The sequence below is a fragment of the Ambystoma mexicanum genome, chromosome 11, assembly GCF_040938575.1.
Source record: "Ambystoma mexicanum isolate Mex_15411 chromosome 11, UKY_AmexF1_1, whole genome shotgun sequence".
NCBI lineage: Eukaryota > Metazoa > Chordata > Amphibia > Caudata > Ambystomatidae > Ambystoma > Ambystoma mexicanum.
Window position 1 is genome coordinate 921,316,373 of NC_090934.1, and position 20,413 is coordinate 921,336,785.

Sequence of the window (20,413 nt, forward strand, 5' to 3'; positions counted from 1 at the left end):
CCCGAGGGCCACTTTGTGCGGTTTATAAATGTAAAAAAAATAATAATAAAACCTAGCCATGGCCTTTTTTATTATAGAGTTAGAGAGAGCATCATTACCCAATGTATTAGTTATTAAAATGCCCAGATTGTATTAGTTTTTAAAATGCCCAGATACAAATAGGTAGTCACTTTCTCAAGACGGACTGTTCCAATTGTATCTCTTGATGCTCTTCTCATAATTCTTAAAAATCATGACTTTTGTTTTGCTTAAGTTAATTAAAAGGCCATGATTAGCAGAAAACTGGTCCAACGCAGTTAAGCTTTGTTGAAGGCCAATGGGAGTTTGATCTAATATTAAAATGTCTGTATAAGATAACCAGACGATCGGGTATTGGCCAACTTTTGGAGGACTATTTCCACAATTATTGAAAGCATTGCCCAAACGTGCAATGTAGATTTTATACAGCTTAGGGGCCAAAGTACACCCGTGTTTTAGACCAAAATGAGTCCAGATTTCCTCACTCAGCATGCATTCTTGTTTAAATCTAATTTGTGTTCTAGTGTCCATATATAAAGCTTTCACAAAATATAAAATGTGTGAATATAGCCCTCCTCAATTTTGTTCAAAAGCAACTTATGATCAACAGTATCAAAAGCTTTTGAAAAATCAATAAAGCATAGATACCTCAAATTGGAGGTCCGAGTCAATCTAACAAAATACATAAATGTCAAGAGATTTGGCCTATCATTTATGTAACTTAAGTAATTGTGCAAGAATGTTTGAGCTGGAGTCGTTCATGGCCAGTAATCGATAGTTTGACTGGAGATTGTGAGATCCATTTTTATTATTTGGAATTAGCATTGCATATTTCCATTTTAACGGAATTTGACCTGAATCAACAATCTCCTGAAAAATAATAAACAGAATTGGGGCCCAAATTTGGGGATTTTTTTCTTAAAAATAGCATTGGGTAGTCCATCTGCATCGGTGTTCTCAATGATTTCAGTCCAATAATAAGAAGTTCAATATCCTCTGTAAAGTCAAAATACTTTTTTTCCAGTACCTCCTCATAATTTAATTAATACAATAGCAGATGCATTTTCTCTATAATACATAACAAGAATATCATTTTTTCATATATTAGAGATGGGATTTAATTTGCTTTTACCCAAATTAGCATTTTTTATTATAAATTTACCAAAATCTACTCATATCATTACCTCTTAAGGCATTTCTCATAATTTGCCATATGGAGGCAGTGGATCCCTTATGTGATTTTACCCACTTTTTGAATCTCATTCTTAATTTATTTATAGCTATCGCTTGCTCATTCGTTTATCTCTTCTTTTTTTGTGTGCCTAATTGCCACACATAATTAATTGCTTGTTTCTTTTCAGCAACAATATAATCATAACAAATATCATTTTCCTTTACCTTCAAAAAGGTCTTTTTTTAAAGTTTTCCAAATTCATCATAAAAAGAGCATTACATGATAAACATTCTCTACATTGAGCACCGTCCTCTGAGCATCATTCCCCAAAGATTTACTTATAAGCTCATTAAAACCCAATACATTTTGTTCAGACCATTTTATTCCATTTCCAGCATAATTACCAATGAGTTATCTAGCATCATTTTCATCAGTTTTTCTCAAGGAAAATCCTACTACCACAGGGCCTTCAAACTGAAATTATTTACCTTTTCATAGCCCTTTCCATTTGTCAGAACAAAGTAAATCCAGGATTTACTGATCCCCTTTGACCAGGTGTAGGACAAACTATTTTTACTTACATCTATCAACTGCAGCAACTGACACAAACAAATGAAGGTAGACCAGCTATTCATTCTGCCTTTCATTTCTTCATTATTCTAATTAGACCTTCATATAAAATACAACCATACATCTCAGGAAAAAGCAGTCGCTGATAATTTAGATCACCCATAATAAAATATGAAGAATCCGGATACTCTGTCTCCCATTTTTCCACTTGTAGTTCAATGTGAACGATAATCATTTCTGTTCTGACATTGCCAGGGGGTTCTAAATGATCGTAAATAATATATTATCAACATTTCGCATTAAAGTTATTGCCTGCACTTTTTTCGTTTTTAACCATAGTGGTAAATTCGGAAGCTTTCAAATTTGCAGCAACACCTATAATTAAGCCACCATATGGTTTGCCTTTCACGTTTCGTTACGCCAGATTTTGCAAGAAAAAATACATCCAGATAGAGCACTTTTAATAACCAAGTTTCTTGTAAAAAGAACATATCAGAATTTACCAAATAATGCAGCCCCTGCGGATTATAAGCAAATAATCTGAATCCTCTGGTGTTCTGTGATCTAATTTTCAGACATTCTGCACTTGTATCCTAGGTCATACTACATCATCAAATTCCGATCGCTCTGAGGCAGCATTCTGATTATTTATTCTGTTACTATCTTCAGAGAGTAGAGTTACACATATCTTAGTGACTATATCTTTATGGTTTCTCTCGAAATGTAGTCCCCAAGGCTACTTGCTCCTGGTTGCCCCACTGCATTGCGTTATTTTTCAGTTCATCCTCTTTGATGAACTCATATCCCATATCCAAAAATAGTGAGGATTGTGACATAATCAACTCCATAACAATGGGAGACACCAGATGAGTTAGTGACCAATTGTTCTCCCAAGAAACGCACAGTAGTTCTACCAGAGATCCTGAGGGGAAATATCTTTTAATTTCTGAACTTGATGAATCAGTTCCAATACATTAGATCTATTTAAGAAGGGGCTTTAAGAAGGGACTTGCATTGGTAGCATTTAAATCTACTATCTTTATCTTTTTTAGCCGGTTTTATTTTTGGGTTACTAAATATAATTTCTAAGTCATTCATGGAGTCATTTACGACAATAGCATGTGTATCCTGTTTTTTCTTCACTTCCTCCACTGCTCTTGAGGGGTTTAAACCAGAATCACATGCCACTAGTCCTACTTGATTGCCTACACTTTCTGGCATAGATGACTTTGGATTATTATCACAAAGGGCCAGATTTCCATTATTAATATTTATTTTTCATAAATCTGGAATCGCACTTTGGGATTTTTCTGATTTTTGTCCCTGTGACTTCCTCTGCACAGTTTCAAAACCCTTTTCCATTTCAACACATATCATATCTTCTGGAAAAGCAGATCCTAGTGCTTGAGATGCTGCAGCGATCTCAACGTCCAGGTTTATTGGCAACGTCCCTTTTTTATTTACTAAATCTTTTCTTTTTTTTTAGTTCTCTTCCTACTAAGGGAGTTTTATAGTGTTTATGCCAGATGTGGTTGCCTCTTTACGGGTGTTAATCATCGATTCAATATTAACAAATGTTTTTACGAATCATCCCCTTCTCAACTTGAGGTTCCTTTGTTTCTCTAATACCTTGAAAAGGCCTATCAGCCACACCAGTGTTTGTAGTTCTCCTTAATTACATAAGTCTCCTTTTCTCTCAGCTTTTCAGTAACCAGAGAGTCCTGCGAAGAGAGCACAACATCAACCCATGTTTGATAACTTGTTAGTCTTTGTAAACACTATTGCATATTGTGAACAGGGCTTTTAGAATTATAAGAGATTCAGGCTCTGTACAAATGTCTGAATTAGAAACATCACAATCCATATAACTTGTTTGATGGCTAGGAGAAGATCATTTGCTGCTATTTGTGTTAAGTTAGCTGACTTGGATAGATTTGCCGTAGAATTTGAACTTTTGTCGCAGGTGAAGCATAACTTCCTAGTACAATATCAGAGATATTGACTGCATTTGATTCTGCTTGTAGACTTAAACACATATTCAGCAATTAATTATTATCTATTGGGTTAGTAAGTGAAGGGTCTAAAGCAATTAGATCTTCATTTTGTAGCGTAACAGGACAATTCAAGGACTAGGTTATTGCACAGTCTACATAATCTGCTTGAATGCTTGCCATTGGCTTTAAAAAGGCAGTTAATTTTCGTCGGTCACCTTTTTCCAGGTTTCACATCACAGATGGTTTCAATAATGCACATGCACAAATCAAGGACTCTTTACTGCTCAGCTGATATCCTTGATTTACCGCCGGCATAATTGGTGAAAGGAGGCAGAGTATCAAAGTTTACATACTTTCCAAAGGGGGTGGAGCTATAATGCATGAAGCGGTAAGGTTGCCGGTAAAAAGTTGGTTTGCACAAGTTGTTGAGGTAAGCGCTCCGCCCCCAGGCAATAAAGAGATACTCTTCTCAGGTAACCACTTGTCCCGCCACTCACCGCAGGATATGAGTTTTTATTACTTTGTACAGGATGTTGAGGTCAGTGCTCTGCCTCCAGGCAATAGGCAATGAAGAGATACTCTGCACAGGTAACCACTCGTCCTGCTACTCACCACTACGTGCAGGATATGAGTTTTTATTACTTTGCACAAGTTGTTCAGGTTAGCGGTCCGCCTCTAGGCAATGAAGAGATACTCTCCACAGGTAACCACTCATCCCGCCACTCACCACCACTCAAGGACTAGCAGTGCAATCTAGGGACAATATTTACAAAAGGTGGGCCACAGAACCTCTACAATAAATACAAAATAAAAGTATGTTTGAAATAAATGGGCTTTTATTTTCTTCTTGAAGGTTCAGTTGTGCTCTTAAAGTGAGCAGTATACTATTCCTCATTGGACAGCAAAGTATCCACTGCCTAAACACTTCAGGTTGTATCTGGGAACCACAAGGGGTTGAGAGTCGGAGGATCTCAAGGTTCTGCTATGACTGTATTGCTCGACTGTTGATCTCAGGAATGACGCTGCAATGCCAAACAGGCAGTTTTGGGTAATTGAGGCAATTTTCTAATCCGTTCTGCCTTGAAGGTTAAGCCAGTGTAGCCTATGTGAGATGTACATTATGTAGGCAGAGAGAGAGGCCTTTACTACAAGTCTTCTAAGCGGGAAATTTGAAATAGAGTTCTGTGAGTTGAGTGCATTGCCACAATCGCGTTTAGAACCAATAACGTCTCTGGCAATGTGGCCCAGATGTTGTTCGTGGAGGAAAGGCTGAATCGTTTCAAACTGGGCAATGTTGAATGTAGAAGAGCTACTAAAACAGTTGATGTAGGTCAACCTATCCATTGAGGGATCAAAGAATACCCCCAAGGTTTTAATATTGGGGAGTATGGGAAGGCATAAATTATCAAAGGTAAATTGGGGTTGAAGGTTGTTAAATTTCCTTGAGTTTTCTGGAGTGGCAGAAATGTAATGCTGTTCTTACCTGCATTACAGCTGGGCCAGTTACTCTCCATCCAATTTTTAATGGCATCCCGAGTAATTCAGGAAGTTGTCCCAGGAAACTTCTGTCATCTGCAAGCAGTGAAATCCAATGCCAAAGTCAGCCATGAGATTGTGTTAGGGTTTCAAGTGAATATTAGAAAGAAGAGGGTACAGAGAAGAACCTTTGGGGTAACCCACATACAGTGTTTTTTGGGACTGCCAGGTCATTTAAGGTTTCCAAGGATATCTGTTGTTTCAAAAGGAAGCAAACCAGCGCAGTGCAGATTCAGACACGCTGGCCACCGAACCCAGTCCATCTAGTATAATTCGGCGGTTTGAGGGTTTCAAAAGGCTCAAACTTACCAAAAGTGTGTTTTCTTTAGTATCGTTGTCCCATAAATGATTTTCATAAACCTTGCTTGTTATCTTTCTGCATTCATCTTTTTCAGACATACAAAGACGGTGCACTGGGAAGCCAAGTTGATCATATCTTCTGTGTTTTCTTTTTCTCCAAAGGTACATCGAGATCCTTAAGGAGCAGAAGCCTAAGATTGTGTGGGAGGAACAAATCGCTGAACATTATTTTGAGTACAAAAAGTGAGTATTCTTTGGGGCTCATGTCCGCTGGGTACTCTCTACTCTGTGCTTGTGAGTTGTGGTCCCTACGGACTGAAGACCTTAAGGGACAAACTTCCATCTCCAAGACACACTCTAACAACTTTTCCCTCCCACGCGTCCTTCTTATCCCCTCCTACTCATACTCCGGGTCCATCTTTCTCTACCTCCTTTTCCGTTCTTAGTCCTCTTCCTGTGCAAGTTCCCTCCTCTCCTCTCTACTTATCGCCAGTGCTACCTTGACTCACCATGCCCTTTATCTTTCTCTCCCCACCATGGTTTTCCTCTCTAAGCTCCATATCCCTGTATTATTATGTCTACTTCTCACCAGTGGCCTAGCTTCATGGAGCATACATGGGGTGTTCCACCCCCTCCCTCCATGTGTCAGATTAAAAGTGGGCTGTGGGGTCTTAAGGTGTCCTTTGGACCAGAGCTGCCATGACAGCTTGTCATGAAAGCTCAGGCTGGGCTCTTGCTCACAGTTTCATTCTGTGGTTATTGCTGGGGGTGTGATGTACAGCCTTCTTGTCAGATAAAGGCTCCACAGTAGACTGCAATTGATGGGAAATGAGTCATTGTGGCAAGTTCATCTCCAGTAACTCTTTGATGTGCACAATTTCAAAACTTCCCCAACAGTACTAAATTTGGGATTGTTACTCTCCTAAAAAAAACAACACTCAACCCCACCTCCCCCAACAACTACAGACCTATCACCACTGCCCCTTTCCTCCTCAAAATACTGGACAAAGCAGCCTACCTGCAGGTTCAGCACTTCATCGAAGAAAACAAACTCCTTGGACTCTGCCAATCTCGTTTCCGCCCCAGACACGGGACTGAAACCACCCTTCTTGACCTGAAGAGCCAGATGGACGATGCTACAGACACGGGTAAACCAGCACTTCTCCTTCACCTTGACTTATCCGCGGCCTTCGACCTCGTAGATCATGACGTCCTATTCCACCACCTGTCCTCCACTGCCAAATTTTCCCCAGAGGCCACAGCATGGATCACCTCCTTCCTACAAGACAGAACCATGCAAGTATTCTCCGACCTAGCCTCCGCCTCACCAACCACCATACTCTGTGGTGTGCCCCAAGGCTCTTGCCTCTCCCCCAACCTCTACAACATTTTCACATGACCCCTCTGCCTCATACTCGACGCTATGGGCATCTCTTACACCAACGATACACAGATGCTCCTCGCCCTCACTGGCAACTATGACACTGACTCCCTGACCCTCAACCTCTACAACACCATCCAAGCCTGGATGGCAGACAATGGACTATGCCTCAACTCGGACAAGACTGAACTCCTCCTGGTAGGTTCCCCTGACATGCTCAAAAACCTAGACTCACAATTCAGCCACTTCACTATCGACACCATAAAGATTCCTGTCTCAGATTCTGTCAAAACTCTTGGAGTCTACCTGGATTCCAGCCTATCCATGGACAGACAAATCAATGCAATAGCCTCGGCAGCTGCATATCATGCTAAACTTATCAACGCAATCAGACCCTTTCTCTCCAAAGAGAATTGCACCAACATAGCCAGAGCCATCCCCGGCTCTAGGCTAGACTATTGCAATGTACTCTTTCTAGGAACCGCCAATAAAAACCTAGAGAGACTACAAGTCATACAGAACAATGCTCTCCGGGCAGCCCAAGGCATTGCCAAAAGAGAGCACATTTTCAGAGGCCAGGAAAATAGCCCACTGGCTCCCAATAAAGGAAAGGATCGTCTTTAAAGCTCTGACACTGACCCACAAGTGCATTCACCTCACTCCTCACTGCTCCTGCCTATCTCTCAAAAAGAATCCACCCTGTCACCACTACCAGGCCAACTAGATCACCATATACCAACAAGCTCTCTGTGCCACTAGTAAAGAAAGCCAGAGCGGGCGGATGCAGTTTCCCCTATCTCGCACCCATTCACTGGAATGCCCTACCCCCATGATCCGAGGTGAGGCCTCCCTCACCACCTTCCGCAAAGCTATGAAAACCATCCTCTTCACCTAAGGCCCTGCACATTAGCAAGAATACTCACCACATGATCCAAGGCATAAACTGTAACACAATAACCAACTGCAATGCCTGTAACAACAGTATGATGTATGAATATTCATAATGTACTAACTACCGCCTGTACCTATGTAACTAAGTTCTTTGCAAGTAACAGCGCCTCAATGCCCCTGGGCTGCTTGCGCGCTATATAAATATAAATAAATAAATCTGATGGACATATGGCTTCTACAAGCTACGTCACCAATGCAACCCATGGCAACTGATTCGTTCATTTATGAAAGAAAAGAAAACCAAATACTTAAATAAATGTACAAAGCCACCTGTTTTTCATATGCAAAAATAGTTCTGTTTGAAACTGCACATTTTATTTAAGTAATGCAAAACACGCTGAATGCCTGTTTAACAGTATTAAAAACAAGTATCTTATATTGGTAATAATCTAATCAGCCTGCAGCAGACTATGCTGACGTCTTAAGTTGTGCTAGTGTGACATGTGAACAGGACATCCAAACCGGTCTCTTTTTTTCGTTTCGAAATTTGCGCTCCTCATTTAGAGTGGAAAAGCAATGAGTACCAGAATGCAGAATAAACGCACATTATAGGAAGCACCACTCACACCCGACATGAAACATATTCCTATCTGTCGTTCAGGTCTCTAGCCGCTATGGAGTGATAGTCACACATAGTACCTTACACATGAAATAAAATATATAAGTAAATAAGCCAGCTGCACACACCATCATTTTAATTGCGCTCTGCACTTTTCCGTGCAAATACGACAGACAGCTCAAGCTATCCAATGGCACATGTGAGCAGTCCATCGAGTCCACATTTTATTTTCCTTTGCATTGTGTGAAACTAAAGAAGAACTTGTATAGCGACAAGAATTTGAAGAAACAAACAAGACATGGGCACAGGGGAGTTGCTAGGTCTGGAAAAGACCCGGGCCTAAGCTGATGTCGGAACTGTTGGGTCTGGGGGCTAGCTAGTCTTTTGGCAGTAGCTCCTGAGATTCTATCCGGGGCTACAACCAAAAGATCAGGGGCTATAGCCCCCTTAGCCCCCCCCTCCAGCAACGCCCCTGCATGGGCACAATGTCAGGTGACATCTACCTCTGCATCACAGCCACGTATAGAAGAAGTATGTAGCTCACGGTCGGTCCTACCCTTTCAGCCAATAATATTTTACATTGTATAATTTGTGGTCCAAAACCTAATGCTTAATGATTTTAACTGAACAGCTAAGTCTGGATGGGCGTGCCAGACGTGCCATTGGGCCACTTAACAATACGCCAAGGTTTGCTGGAATGTGATCCCATCTCGTCAGTGCGATCAGGCTGTCCAATGTCAAGTGTCAGATGCTCCACAAGTCATGCCAGCAAGGGCCACATCACCATACAAATCTTTTACTTTTGGATCTGCGATTATATGTGGAACATTTGAATCCACCACACACAATGTAAGGGTGCAAAATGGCATGATTTAAACAAAAAAAGACAGCAGAAAATATTATGTCTGCTAATGGACAATAGAGTAGTAGCTCCAGTTCATCATATTGTTCAGAAGTTGGTGCAAATGAAATTGTGAAGATAGATGACTGGAGAGGCCAGCAATTTCTCAGCATTACTGGATTTCGAAATGTGCTTGCGCAGAAGCTACTTGGAATGTAGACTACTATGCAATTAAGCGATCCAATATGTTTCCCCACATTGATAGTTGGGAAATCTCAACATAATTATACCCCTAAATGGTCTGGCTAAGATTTGCCCCTGACAGTAGTTTATAACATAATAGACTGTGATCTGTCCTTTCTTGTTGCCCCATGCACATTGGGAAATGTGATCTAGTAGGTGGAGGTTTGTGGTAAATGGCATGTTTGCAGGAGGATAGTGGCTGAATGGGTGCACATTATGAACAGGCTCCAGTTTTTCTTATTTCTGCCTGCCCTAAATCATTTTTATCAGTACATTACTTGACATGATAATTCGTTAATTGATCTCAGTGGGAGGAAACACCATGACCCTCCCACCAAGATTCAAATCTGTAATTCAGATCTGTCTCTCACACAGCTCTACATCAGACACTCAACCCACTGAGCTATGTTTCCATCATTTTCTAGAGTGTTAAGGTATATAATGTTTCTTATATTTGTAAACTCCATACCAATCAATTTTGTTTATATTTTCTCACAAAGGTTGTCAACATCTCAAATATTGAATCATTGAAAATCACTGTAGTTTGCTGGCATATATGCATAGGTGTTCCCCCGTGTTGTATTTATGTACAACTACTAACTGTAGTGTTGAGATCAGCATAGACTTTTTTTCTCTCAAATTGGACTTTGTTACGATTTTAAATGAAAACAGAACACGTTGGTCCTACAGTTCAACCCACTCTCTCATCAACAGAAATCAAATACTTCAAATTTCACTTGTAATACATTTTTATCCCAAACATCGCTGGTGGTGATAAAGGTGCCAAAGTTAAAATAAGTGGAACAATGTAAAACAAAAAATATCCCTCCCTTCAGACAAGTTTTGCACGTAAGGCGCTGTAAATTCTACCCATTGCCATATGCGGGTATACAGTGATATGCAGTATTCCACACCTGGTGGTGTTTAGCTCATTTATCAGCAACATCCAATACCCATGTCTTCAGCGTCCCTTGCCTCATTGTCTTCACAGGGTATTTTCCCATTACTACCATATTTCTCTAAAAAGGGCTTCCATTCAGCTTCTAAGCATCAAGTGGACTCATGCAGCATAAAGGTTAGATTTTCCATCTGGTTGCTTTACCAACTCCTTCTGAGAAGGCATAGGGGCGTTTCCATGCTGTAGTAATAAATGTCCCTGCCGCCAATAATACATTATGTACCATATGATGAAACAAATCTAAATCTCCCCCGTATCTTACAATCCAAAACAACACCAGCATGGCATCAAAGTCCCCCATTATTCCATCCAAGTCCTCAATCCACACAAAACCTCTTTCCAGAAAAGTTGCTGAAAAGCGCAGCTCCACTGCATGTGCCAATACAAACCACCTTCTCTGCACCCTCTCCAAAAGAGTCCCAAGCCTGAAAACATCTGTGATATTTTTCGTGTGGCGGTATTACCATCTGAGTAACCGTTTAAGGCGATGGTGCTCAATGTTGGGAGGCAATTGAGGTCTTCTACACACTCTTGCACATTGCTCTCCAGAGATTACTTGTTATTTCCTCGAAGTCTACCTCCCATTGAGCGCAGGCTCTGTGATTATTTGACACTCCCTTAGTGATGGAAATCCTATATCAAACCAATATGAGACCAATTTCGGGGCAATTTACCCAAATGTACTATAATTATCATTTCAAAATAATGTCTGTACTTGGCCTCATTACATGTAGGGCTTTGTCAACTATAAGTAATTGGTTTTTAAAAGCGCTGTGATGCATTGGGGCTGTTTTGTGCGCTTTGTAAGTTAAATAAATAAATATAATCGCAAAACTAGCCCTCTAGTTCCCCTGTGATCAACTGAAAATGTGTTCAAAAGGAGTCATTTTCCTACTTAACTGGTCTCTCCAGCTTGCATCTGTAAGAACTCCTTTCAATTACAAGGATAAAAATACCCTCAGCAGTGCCGCTCGAAAATAATCCTCCAGTAAGGTAAAGCCTACACCACTTCCTTCCCTGGACAATGTCAATGTATGCACACTGTTTATCATTCCTAAGAAAGCAGAATAATGCTCTGTTGACTTCCTTAAAAAGGTAGTGATGTATCTGAATCAGTAGGCTCTGATAGGAACAGTAGGAGTATATTAATTTGAATCGACGGCAGCATGCATTTCGAAGACATCACCAATATTGACAGATATCACCCTTATACTCTATTGTATTGTTTCTTCTTGCATAGGAAGTGTGGACCCCCCCAGATGGGCTCTTACTTCCAGGACCATGTCTCTTGAGGTCATCCCAACCAGCTTGATTAGATTAACTGTAAAGTCTGATAGTTTACCATAATTCTCCAGTTTCCAAATCAATTGGGGTATAGATGCTAACAGATCAAAAACTTATACCAACAACTAATCCGCAGATAGTCCCAATTTAAGGACAAAGTCTCCCACTTTGAATCTCGTAATCTTATTGTTGCACCTTATTGCGTCGACCAGAGGCCCTATGACTAAGGCAAACAATAAGGACGACAATAGGCACCCCCAAATGGTTCTTGGTCTCAAGGCAGATTTCTCAGAAGGAATCTCATTGTCCACTACTCGTACTCAAGCACATACATTGGAGCTTTCACCCACTGCATATTTTGCAAATCTCCGCCTGCACCTTTCAGTGCCTCAAATATATATTTCAAGTTAACCTGATCGAATATCTTGTTGGTATCAAACAATATTAACAGGCTCCTTTGAATAAGGTCTGCCCCCTTGCCTTCATGTGTAAAGGCCACTTGATCACTATGTATTAACTTGGGCATGAATACCAGAAAGAATTGTAATGCTTGATTTAAGGAAAGAAATAGGATTGTAAGAACTACACTTGCTATGAGTTCTTCCTTCATTGAGAATTATAATAATCTGGGATTCCCAAAAACATTGTGGAACACCTTCACCTTCCAATTTAATATTAAACAGATTTACAAGAAAGGGTGATGGAACACCCACAAAGCTCTTATAAAGGGCTACTCTATATCCCTCTGCCCCAGAAACTGTCCCTGTCTTCATCTTGTTAATGATACCCTGTACCCCAACAGATGCTGTAGTGTCATCAAAGCCCTAGCCCCTTCAAGCGTAATTTTTAGGAGGTGAACAAATTCTGACATTGAGTACAATGTGCCTGATTCCCCCCTGCTTGTACAGATAACTAAAAATGACAAAATCTCCAGGCAATGTCATGAGCTGTTATTGAACCAACAACATAATTATATTATAGGGGACCATCCTTCCATTCTTTAAGATCTTAAACACTGACCCACGATAATGTGTGTCTTGTCACCTTTTTCAGAAAGTGCAGTATACCACAGTAAATAACAATGACTGTGGCTTGTAATACATTTCATGTTTTGCCATTATTTGGGGTTATGCTTCTGCTATTCCTGTGTGCCGGAGCCTCTCTAAATAACAAATCTCCCTCTTAAGATTTTCCTCCAACAATGCCTTTTCACATCTTCTCTAAGATGCCTCAGCTAATATCCCACCCTTAAATGTATCTTTAGCCGGGTCACAAACTGTGCATCAGGACATCCCCAGTGTCATTGATTTCAAAAAAGTCTCTACTGCATCCTGCATGAAGTTTCTAAACAGGGCAGCGTGAGCTGTTACAAATCCCTACTTTTTTTTACCGAAAATTAGTGGCCCCACTTCAACTGTTAGTGTTATTATGTAATGATCTGTCCATCCCACAAGTTGGATAGCAAAGTCAATGGTCCTATAGTCCTGCCCCAGTTCCAAAAGAGGATAGCCAAGTCTATATGTGTCCACCAAAAATATTTTTCTAATAAGCTATCTTATCCTCGTCCCCATCAGGTGCACCAGTAGCTCCAATAGTATATGTTTGCCAGTCCTTCGCAGATTTAACTATCATATTAGTGTCAGCCACAAATCAAGCCCTCTTTCTACTCTGACTTTTGCCAAAGCTTGATCACAGAAAAATGCTTGACCCTGGTATGGACAATAGAATGTTAAGGCCACTGCTCCAATTTTCCTATTAATTGCAAATAGATGTCATTGCATTGACTTTTTAACCACTAGCATTTCAATTTACAAGACACCAAACCCCCCTTTTAAACACGTGCTGAAGCCCAAAAGCTTTATCATATCCTTATCCTATCTGTCCAAACCTAATGCAAAATGCATCCCTTTTAGTGTCTGGTTTCCTGAACAGATACAAAATCCGTAGCAGCCCACATAAAACTCCTTTGCCCCCAAAAATCTCTTACTCGGGTGTGAAGACTCTTAACATTTAAGGAAGCAACCTATTCCAGATTTCACTTGCCATAGATCTAATGAAACCACCTGATGCCCGTCTCTTCCACATAACACATGTTCACATGTAAGAACTAATAAAGAAAGCGCTAAATACATTCCTAACTTTCCCCTGAGTACACCCTACATTTGAGACTGCCTGTATAATCAGCCTCCATATCCTCACCCCAAACCCCTGCATAGAACACGCATTTCAACACCCAAATCCCCTCCAAGGTCAGCAAGGTTACGCAAAAACCAGCAATTTATATAATCATTGCGTAATAGCAAAGCCAACATTTATTTCTCACACACATTAGTCCAGTATTCCCCTCCCATCACAACAATGCACGATTTTCCCTTCACGCTGCACACATATTCCTAGCTAGTTTGGCTGTAAAACTAGACATATTCTGCTCATTCAGATTACGACTGGCAAAGGGTTATTTATTCGCCTAAACTTGCCAGGCCCAAACATTATAACTCTTCTTCCCAAATCGTGTTGAGATTTCTTAAGTCCAGTAAATTCACTTTGCGTCGTTGAAGGGACCGTTTCCTATTTGAGGGTCTAGGCGTAAGAGACAGACACCAAGGTGGCATGCTGATTGGCAAATACTTTTGTTAACAATCAAAAGTGGGGGAAATTGGAGGAAAACCTAACTTGGCCTATCTCTAAAAGGGGATTTCCTGCCACAACAAAACTAGCTAATGAATTACCTCCGAAAGGAATGATCCGTAGATGATATAGGGCAGTGGTGCAGGTATTGAACCTACCATCAAATACATACAGAATGCAGTGATTTCAATAGAAAAATTAAATATACACAGGTGGATTTTGAACAAAGAAAATTATGGATTCTTTATTCTAAATGTATATATTGTTAATGTATACAAAGTTATGGATGCCTAGATAAAGCCCAGAGTGCGCAAAACATCGGCACGTGCACCAGTGAGTTGATGTTGGCACAGGTTCTTTTTGGTCCAAAGATTGCAATTCAAGATTGGAGGATGTAAATATTTGGAGGCATACAGTTCAAAGATTGTTATTCATCATGAAAGGTTGTCAAGATTTGGAACATAAGATCTTGAGCTACAACTGTCAAATGAGAATGTTAGTGATCTCAGAGCTCTAGGTGAATAAACTAAATATATTGTTTCTTAAATATGCCAGGTCCTTTTGTGAAAATATAGAACCTAATTTTTTAGATTGTTCTGCATTTTAGTTGTTCATAGGCTGACTGTGGTATTACAGCCTCCAGAATATGAGTGCTGCTGCTTAACAGTTATCACTTCTGCATTGTTTATCAACATTGACCATTAAAGATCATACTGACCATTAACCCCTTAAGTGCCATGGGTATTTCTTCCCAGTGCCAGAGCCTTTTTTGGTGATTTCGGTATGTGGCCATTCAGTGGCTTGTAGCTTTTTTGTTACATGAGGTATCTCGGCCAAATTTGGCTCCTCTTTTTCCCACATGTAGGCGGTCCTAACACCACCCAGGAATCTGAGGTTGCTGTAGGGGGGTGAGAGAAAATAAGCAAAAAGGGCGAACATTTTGGGTTTTTTCAAAAAATGCCAATAAAATAATGTACAAAGAAGCCTGTGGTTTTTTTCCTTGTAAGAGCTAGGAACGAATAGTTTGCTGTGCTGAATTCCCCAATTTCCTGGCTTTCAGGAACAGTGGAGTGGAAACGAAAAAAAATATTTTGATGTGGTTATCAACCGTTTTGTGAGAGGTAGGCGATTTTGGCCATTTTTGCCAATTGGACATGCATGGACGGAATGGAAGAAAAGGGAAGGAAAGCTGAATTGGAGGACAGAAAGGCAAGTATTTCTGAAAAGTAGACAAAATTCGAAGTTTCGGAAGGGTTGATTTGCATAGGTCAGGCAACAACTAGGTAGGGGAAACTGCCATAGATTGGGGGAAAAGCGTGAAAATGACCGAAAAAAAGGTATGTGTTGGACATGGTTGGCTTGGTACGGCAATGGCTTCTATGAATTTTGAGAAAAGCAATGCTCCGCTACATTCCCCCGACTCTTGCAGTTAGGAGAGCACACATTTTTTGTAGTGTTTTACAAAACAAGCAATACCACAAGCCAAACTCTGAGCCATGGTACACAGGCGTTTTACGCTCACGGCCTGAACAGACGCACTTAGCATGTGTAAATCGGGAAAACCAATGTGGTGAGGAAAGGCAAGCATGCATTTTTTGAAAGAGCATAGGCAGAGCTTTTCAAGGGTAGGTGACTTGTGCAGGTTACAAAAGTGTATGGTGCCTAAAGCAGCGACTAAATGTAGGTCACATTTGGGAAATAAAAGGGTTGTGTAACAAAGGCCACCAGCAAATGGGTCAAAACGTTATGAAAACCACACAACACATGGCCTACTGTCCCGCGTTCCCACAGGTGTCCCGATGAAAACAGTACCTCACATGTGTGGGTGCACCTACCTGGCCGCCAAGGGGAAAGCCTAAAACACAAGTAACCCTGAGTCTGTTTTCAGACCGGAATTTGAGACGCTCTGCCGACCGGCACAAGATACAGATATGGGCCTCGGGTGTCCAAGCCACCAGGGAAAACAGGGAACCCCATGTATTTCCGAAAAGAGGACACCCGTGGGAATCCGCAGAGGTATGATATGCCCAAATCGCCCCAGAATTTATTACACAGACACCCCCGCAAAGTCCGAAATGTGGGGAAAAAAACACATTTTCCGCACATTTCGCTCGGCTCACCAATCGAAACACGCCCTGAACAACACATGGCCTACTGTCCCGCATTCCCACAGGTGTCCCGATGAAAACGGTACCTCACATGTGTGGGTGCACCTACCTGGCCGCCAAGGGGAAAGGCTAAAACACAAGTAACCCCAAGTCTGTTTTCAGACCGGAATTTGAGACGCTCTGCCGACCGGCACAACATACAGATATGGGCCTCGGGTGTCCAAGCCACCAGGGAAAACAGGGAACCCCATTCATCTCCGAAAAGAGGACACCCGTGGGAATCCACAGAGGTATGATATGCCCAAATTGCCCCAGAATCTATTACCCAGACACCCCCGCAAATTCCGAAATGTGGGAAAAAAATGCATTTTCTGCACATTTCGCTCGGCTCACCCATCGAAACACGCCCCCAACAACACATGGCTACCGTCCCGCGTTCCCACAGGTGTCCCGATGAAAACGGTACCTTCCATGTGTGGGTGCACCTACCTGGGCGTGAAGGAACAAGGCTAAACCACTGCTATCCCCCCCAAAGGGTTTGGGGAGCCAACCTACAGATTTAGGCCTGGGGTGTTGCAGCCACCAAGAAAAACCGGGACCCCCATGCATTTCCGAAAAGAAGACACCCGTGGGAATCCGCAGAGGTATGATTTGCACAAATCGCCCTAGAATTTATTACACAGACACCCCTGCAAAGTCCGGAATGTGGGAAAATATATGCATTTTCCACACATTTTGCTCGGCTCTCCCATCGAAACACGCCCCCAACAACACATGGCCTACCGTCCCGCGTTCACACAGATGTCCCGATGAAAACAGTACCTCACATGTGTGGGTGCACCTACCTGGCCGCCAAGGGGAAAGCCTAAAACACAAGTAACCCCAAGCCTGTTTTCAGACCGGAATTTCAGACTCTCTACCGACCGGCACAACATACAGATATGGGCCTCAGGTGTCCAAGCCACCAAGGAAAACGGGGAACCCCATGCATTTCCGAAAAGAGGACACCTGTGGGAATCCGCAGAGGTATGATTTGCGCACATCGCCCCAGAATTTATTACCCAGGCACCCCTGCAAAGTCCGAAATGTGGGGGAAAAAAACACATTTTCCGCACATTTCGCTCGGCTCACCCATCGAAACATGCCCCCGACAACACGTGGCCTACCGTCTCGCGTTCCCAGAGGTGTCCCGATGAAAACAGCACCTCACATGTGTGGGTGCACCTACCGGGGGCGCAAAAGGAAAAGGGTAACCCCTGGGAACCCCAAGCCTTTCGCCACTTCGCATTTTGTTCATTTGGGCAACCTACAGATTTGGGCCTAGGGTGTCGAAGCCAGCAAGGAAAACAGGGAACCCCACCCATTTTCCAAAAGAGGACACCCGTGGGAACCCACACATGGCCAAATTGGAGGGGCGGCCCATCTCATGTAGCCCTCCCCAGGGGCAGATAATGGGGGGGTGCTGTCCTACACTCCTCCCTGGGCTCAGGCCTCCGTTCCTAGGAGCAGATATCTGGTCCCAGGGAGGGCTGCATGACATGGCACCCACTCCATTGCGGCTGGGGGATGAGAGGGTCAATACCCCATCCCATTAGAAACTTCCCAGACCCTTTGGGGTGCCCCACAGCCCCCCTAAAAAGCGTTTCACAATTTTCATTTTTTTTCTTTGTTTACGAAACATGCCTTGGTGCAGAGGGGCACATTTGTGTGCCAATCTGGCCCCGGGGTACCCAAACCTTACTGCCCCACCCACTTGGGGGCCTGTCCCACCATTTCTGGGGGCCCTCTCCCCCCTCAGCCCAAATGGGTGGCAGGGGCACCTCATGCAGGCCTCCCTGGGCTTCCTACAAACGGCTGCGTGAGGTACATCCCCCCTCCATTTGGGGTGGGGGGGAGAGGGCCCCCAAAAATGGTGGGACAGGCCCCCCAATGCATGGGGTAGTAGGGTTTAGGCACCCTGGGGGCAGATTGGCACACTAATGTCGCCATCTGTGCCAAGCGAACTTGGGTAAACAAAAAAAATAATACAAAATCATAGGCTGCTTTTTAGGGGGGGCTGAGGGGCACCCTAAATTGGCAGCGAATGTTGTACTCCATGCATCCCTCCATGGCGTCAGATAGGGGAGACCCCCACCTCATGCATCCCTCCCTGGGGTCAGATGCCCCTTCCTAGGAGTAGATATCTGCCCCCAGGGAGGGTTTCAATGGGTGCCACCCCCCCTTTCAATCAGTAAAAAATCCATGGTGGCTAGTGGCACTTAAGGGGTTAAAGATCATACTTCGGAGGGCACTCTGCCACTAGAAACACTGTTCTCATATTATCTAGCTAATGAAACGGTCTGTGTCCGAATGGCCAAAGTAAAGTTCGCTGTCCTGTGTCCAAATTGTAGCCTGTGCTAAGTTGAATATAATGTGCAAGGGTAGATGTCTTTTGACTGCCAACCTGCAGCCCAACCTTTCAGATCAAGCATAATAGTTCCAAAAGGTGTAGGAAAATTAAACAAAAGTTCCATAAGACTCAAGGAGTTGATTATCGTTCCCCAGAGTCTTTCCAGCATATGAAAACAAGTGAAAGTTCCACAAGACTCAAGGGCTTGGCTCCTGTTCTTAGTACCCCCTCCTTGGTCTATTAGCCTGCCAAGTAGGGTATGCAACCTAACCTTCTCATTCCCCACAGCCTTGGTTTACTCTCCTACCAAGGTCTCTGAGTGTTCCTTGAATATGCAAGCTTCATATTCGTTGGTATTATGGTTCGGAGTATTTGTCTACCATATGGGTCCCAGACCCCCTTCACTTGGTTAGCTTCCCAGCGCTCTCTAGCTTCAAGTCACAGCTTTGCTTCACTCTCATGCCAAAATCTGTGAATCTCTCTTGCATGTATACAGTTTATATGCATCTTTGTTATTGTTTGGGGGTGGTTTTCCCCAGAGTGGGTCCCAAACCCCCTTCACTTGTATGTTCTTACAGGTCTCTTTATTTATAGAGTACAGCCTTGGTTTACTCTCCAGTCAAGGTTTGTGGGTGTTGCTTAAATATGCAAAGTTCGTATTTCTCACTGTTCAGTGTTTATCTTCCCACCATGGGTCCCAGACACCCATCATGTAATTATTCTGCCTCTTTGGTGTGTCCAACCTCCTGCCCCCCTTTGGGTCTCCCCAACCTTGGCCGTCCCTCTCTGGTTGCTTGTGGGTCTCACAGGGGTTTTGGCGGCTTCCTGGTCTTTCCGACGTCCTCACCGACCTGCTCCTTGTTTCTTCTTCTGCTGCTCAGCGTCCGTCTCCCTGCACTCTTGCAGCTCTGATTAGCGGCAAACAGCTTCCCATCACTCCTGTCTGCTTACCGTGCTGCAAGCCTTTATGCAAGGGCGGTTCTCTCTGGGACGCAATTTTCTTTTCCCTCTGACCAGTGTCCGCATACCAGAAGCCTCTTGTGGTCTGCGCTAGACCAAGAACAAATGCAGTTTCCTTTGAATGATAGTGGGCCAATCTGGTCCTTGCAAAGGCTAGAGCGCATACTGTCGTTCATGTTGGTAATCATCATTACTTAGAGCCTTTCCCTCGTCCCAGTAATTATTACCTGGGATGTAGTACAACAACACATGCAGGGGGTACAAGTATTGTGGAGAAGGATGGCTTTTGAGGGAATGTGGGAGGGGGAAAGTGATATTGTTTTCTCCAAAGCTGGTCACTACTCTCATTGAGGTCCTCTCTCCCCATGAGATGCTCCCGCTGAGCACCACCCCCAGGGGGAATATCGGATAGTGGCCTAACCTCCCTGACCTCATGGAAAGTGGCTACCCATCTAAATCAGTGATGACACTTTGAGATTCATCATACAGTGTGAGGGGTCAGAAATGTGAGACAGACAC

The 20,413-nt window shown here is 42.8% G+C and overlaps 1 protein-coding gene across 3 annotated transcripts in view; it reads left to right on the forward strand.

The window, feature by feature from the left end:
* Positions 1–20,413, forward strand: part of CHID1 (chitinase domain containing 1) — a 1,865,353-nt gene that overhangs the window by 1,767,977 nt on the left and 76,963 nt on the right. For all 3 annotated transcript variants that reach the window (XM_069624010.1, XM_069624012.1, XM_069624011.1), the window contains one exon: positions 5,755–5,835. In XM_069624010.1, the coding sequence (XP_069480111.1) occupies positions 5,755–5,835 (81 nt within the window). The remainder of the gene's footprint in view (positions 1–5,754; positions 5,836–20,413) is intronic.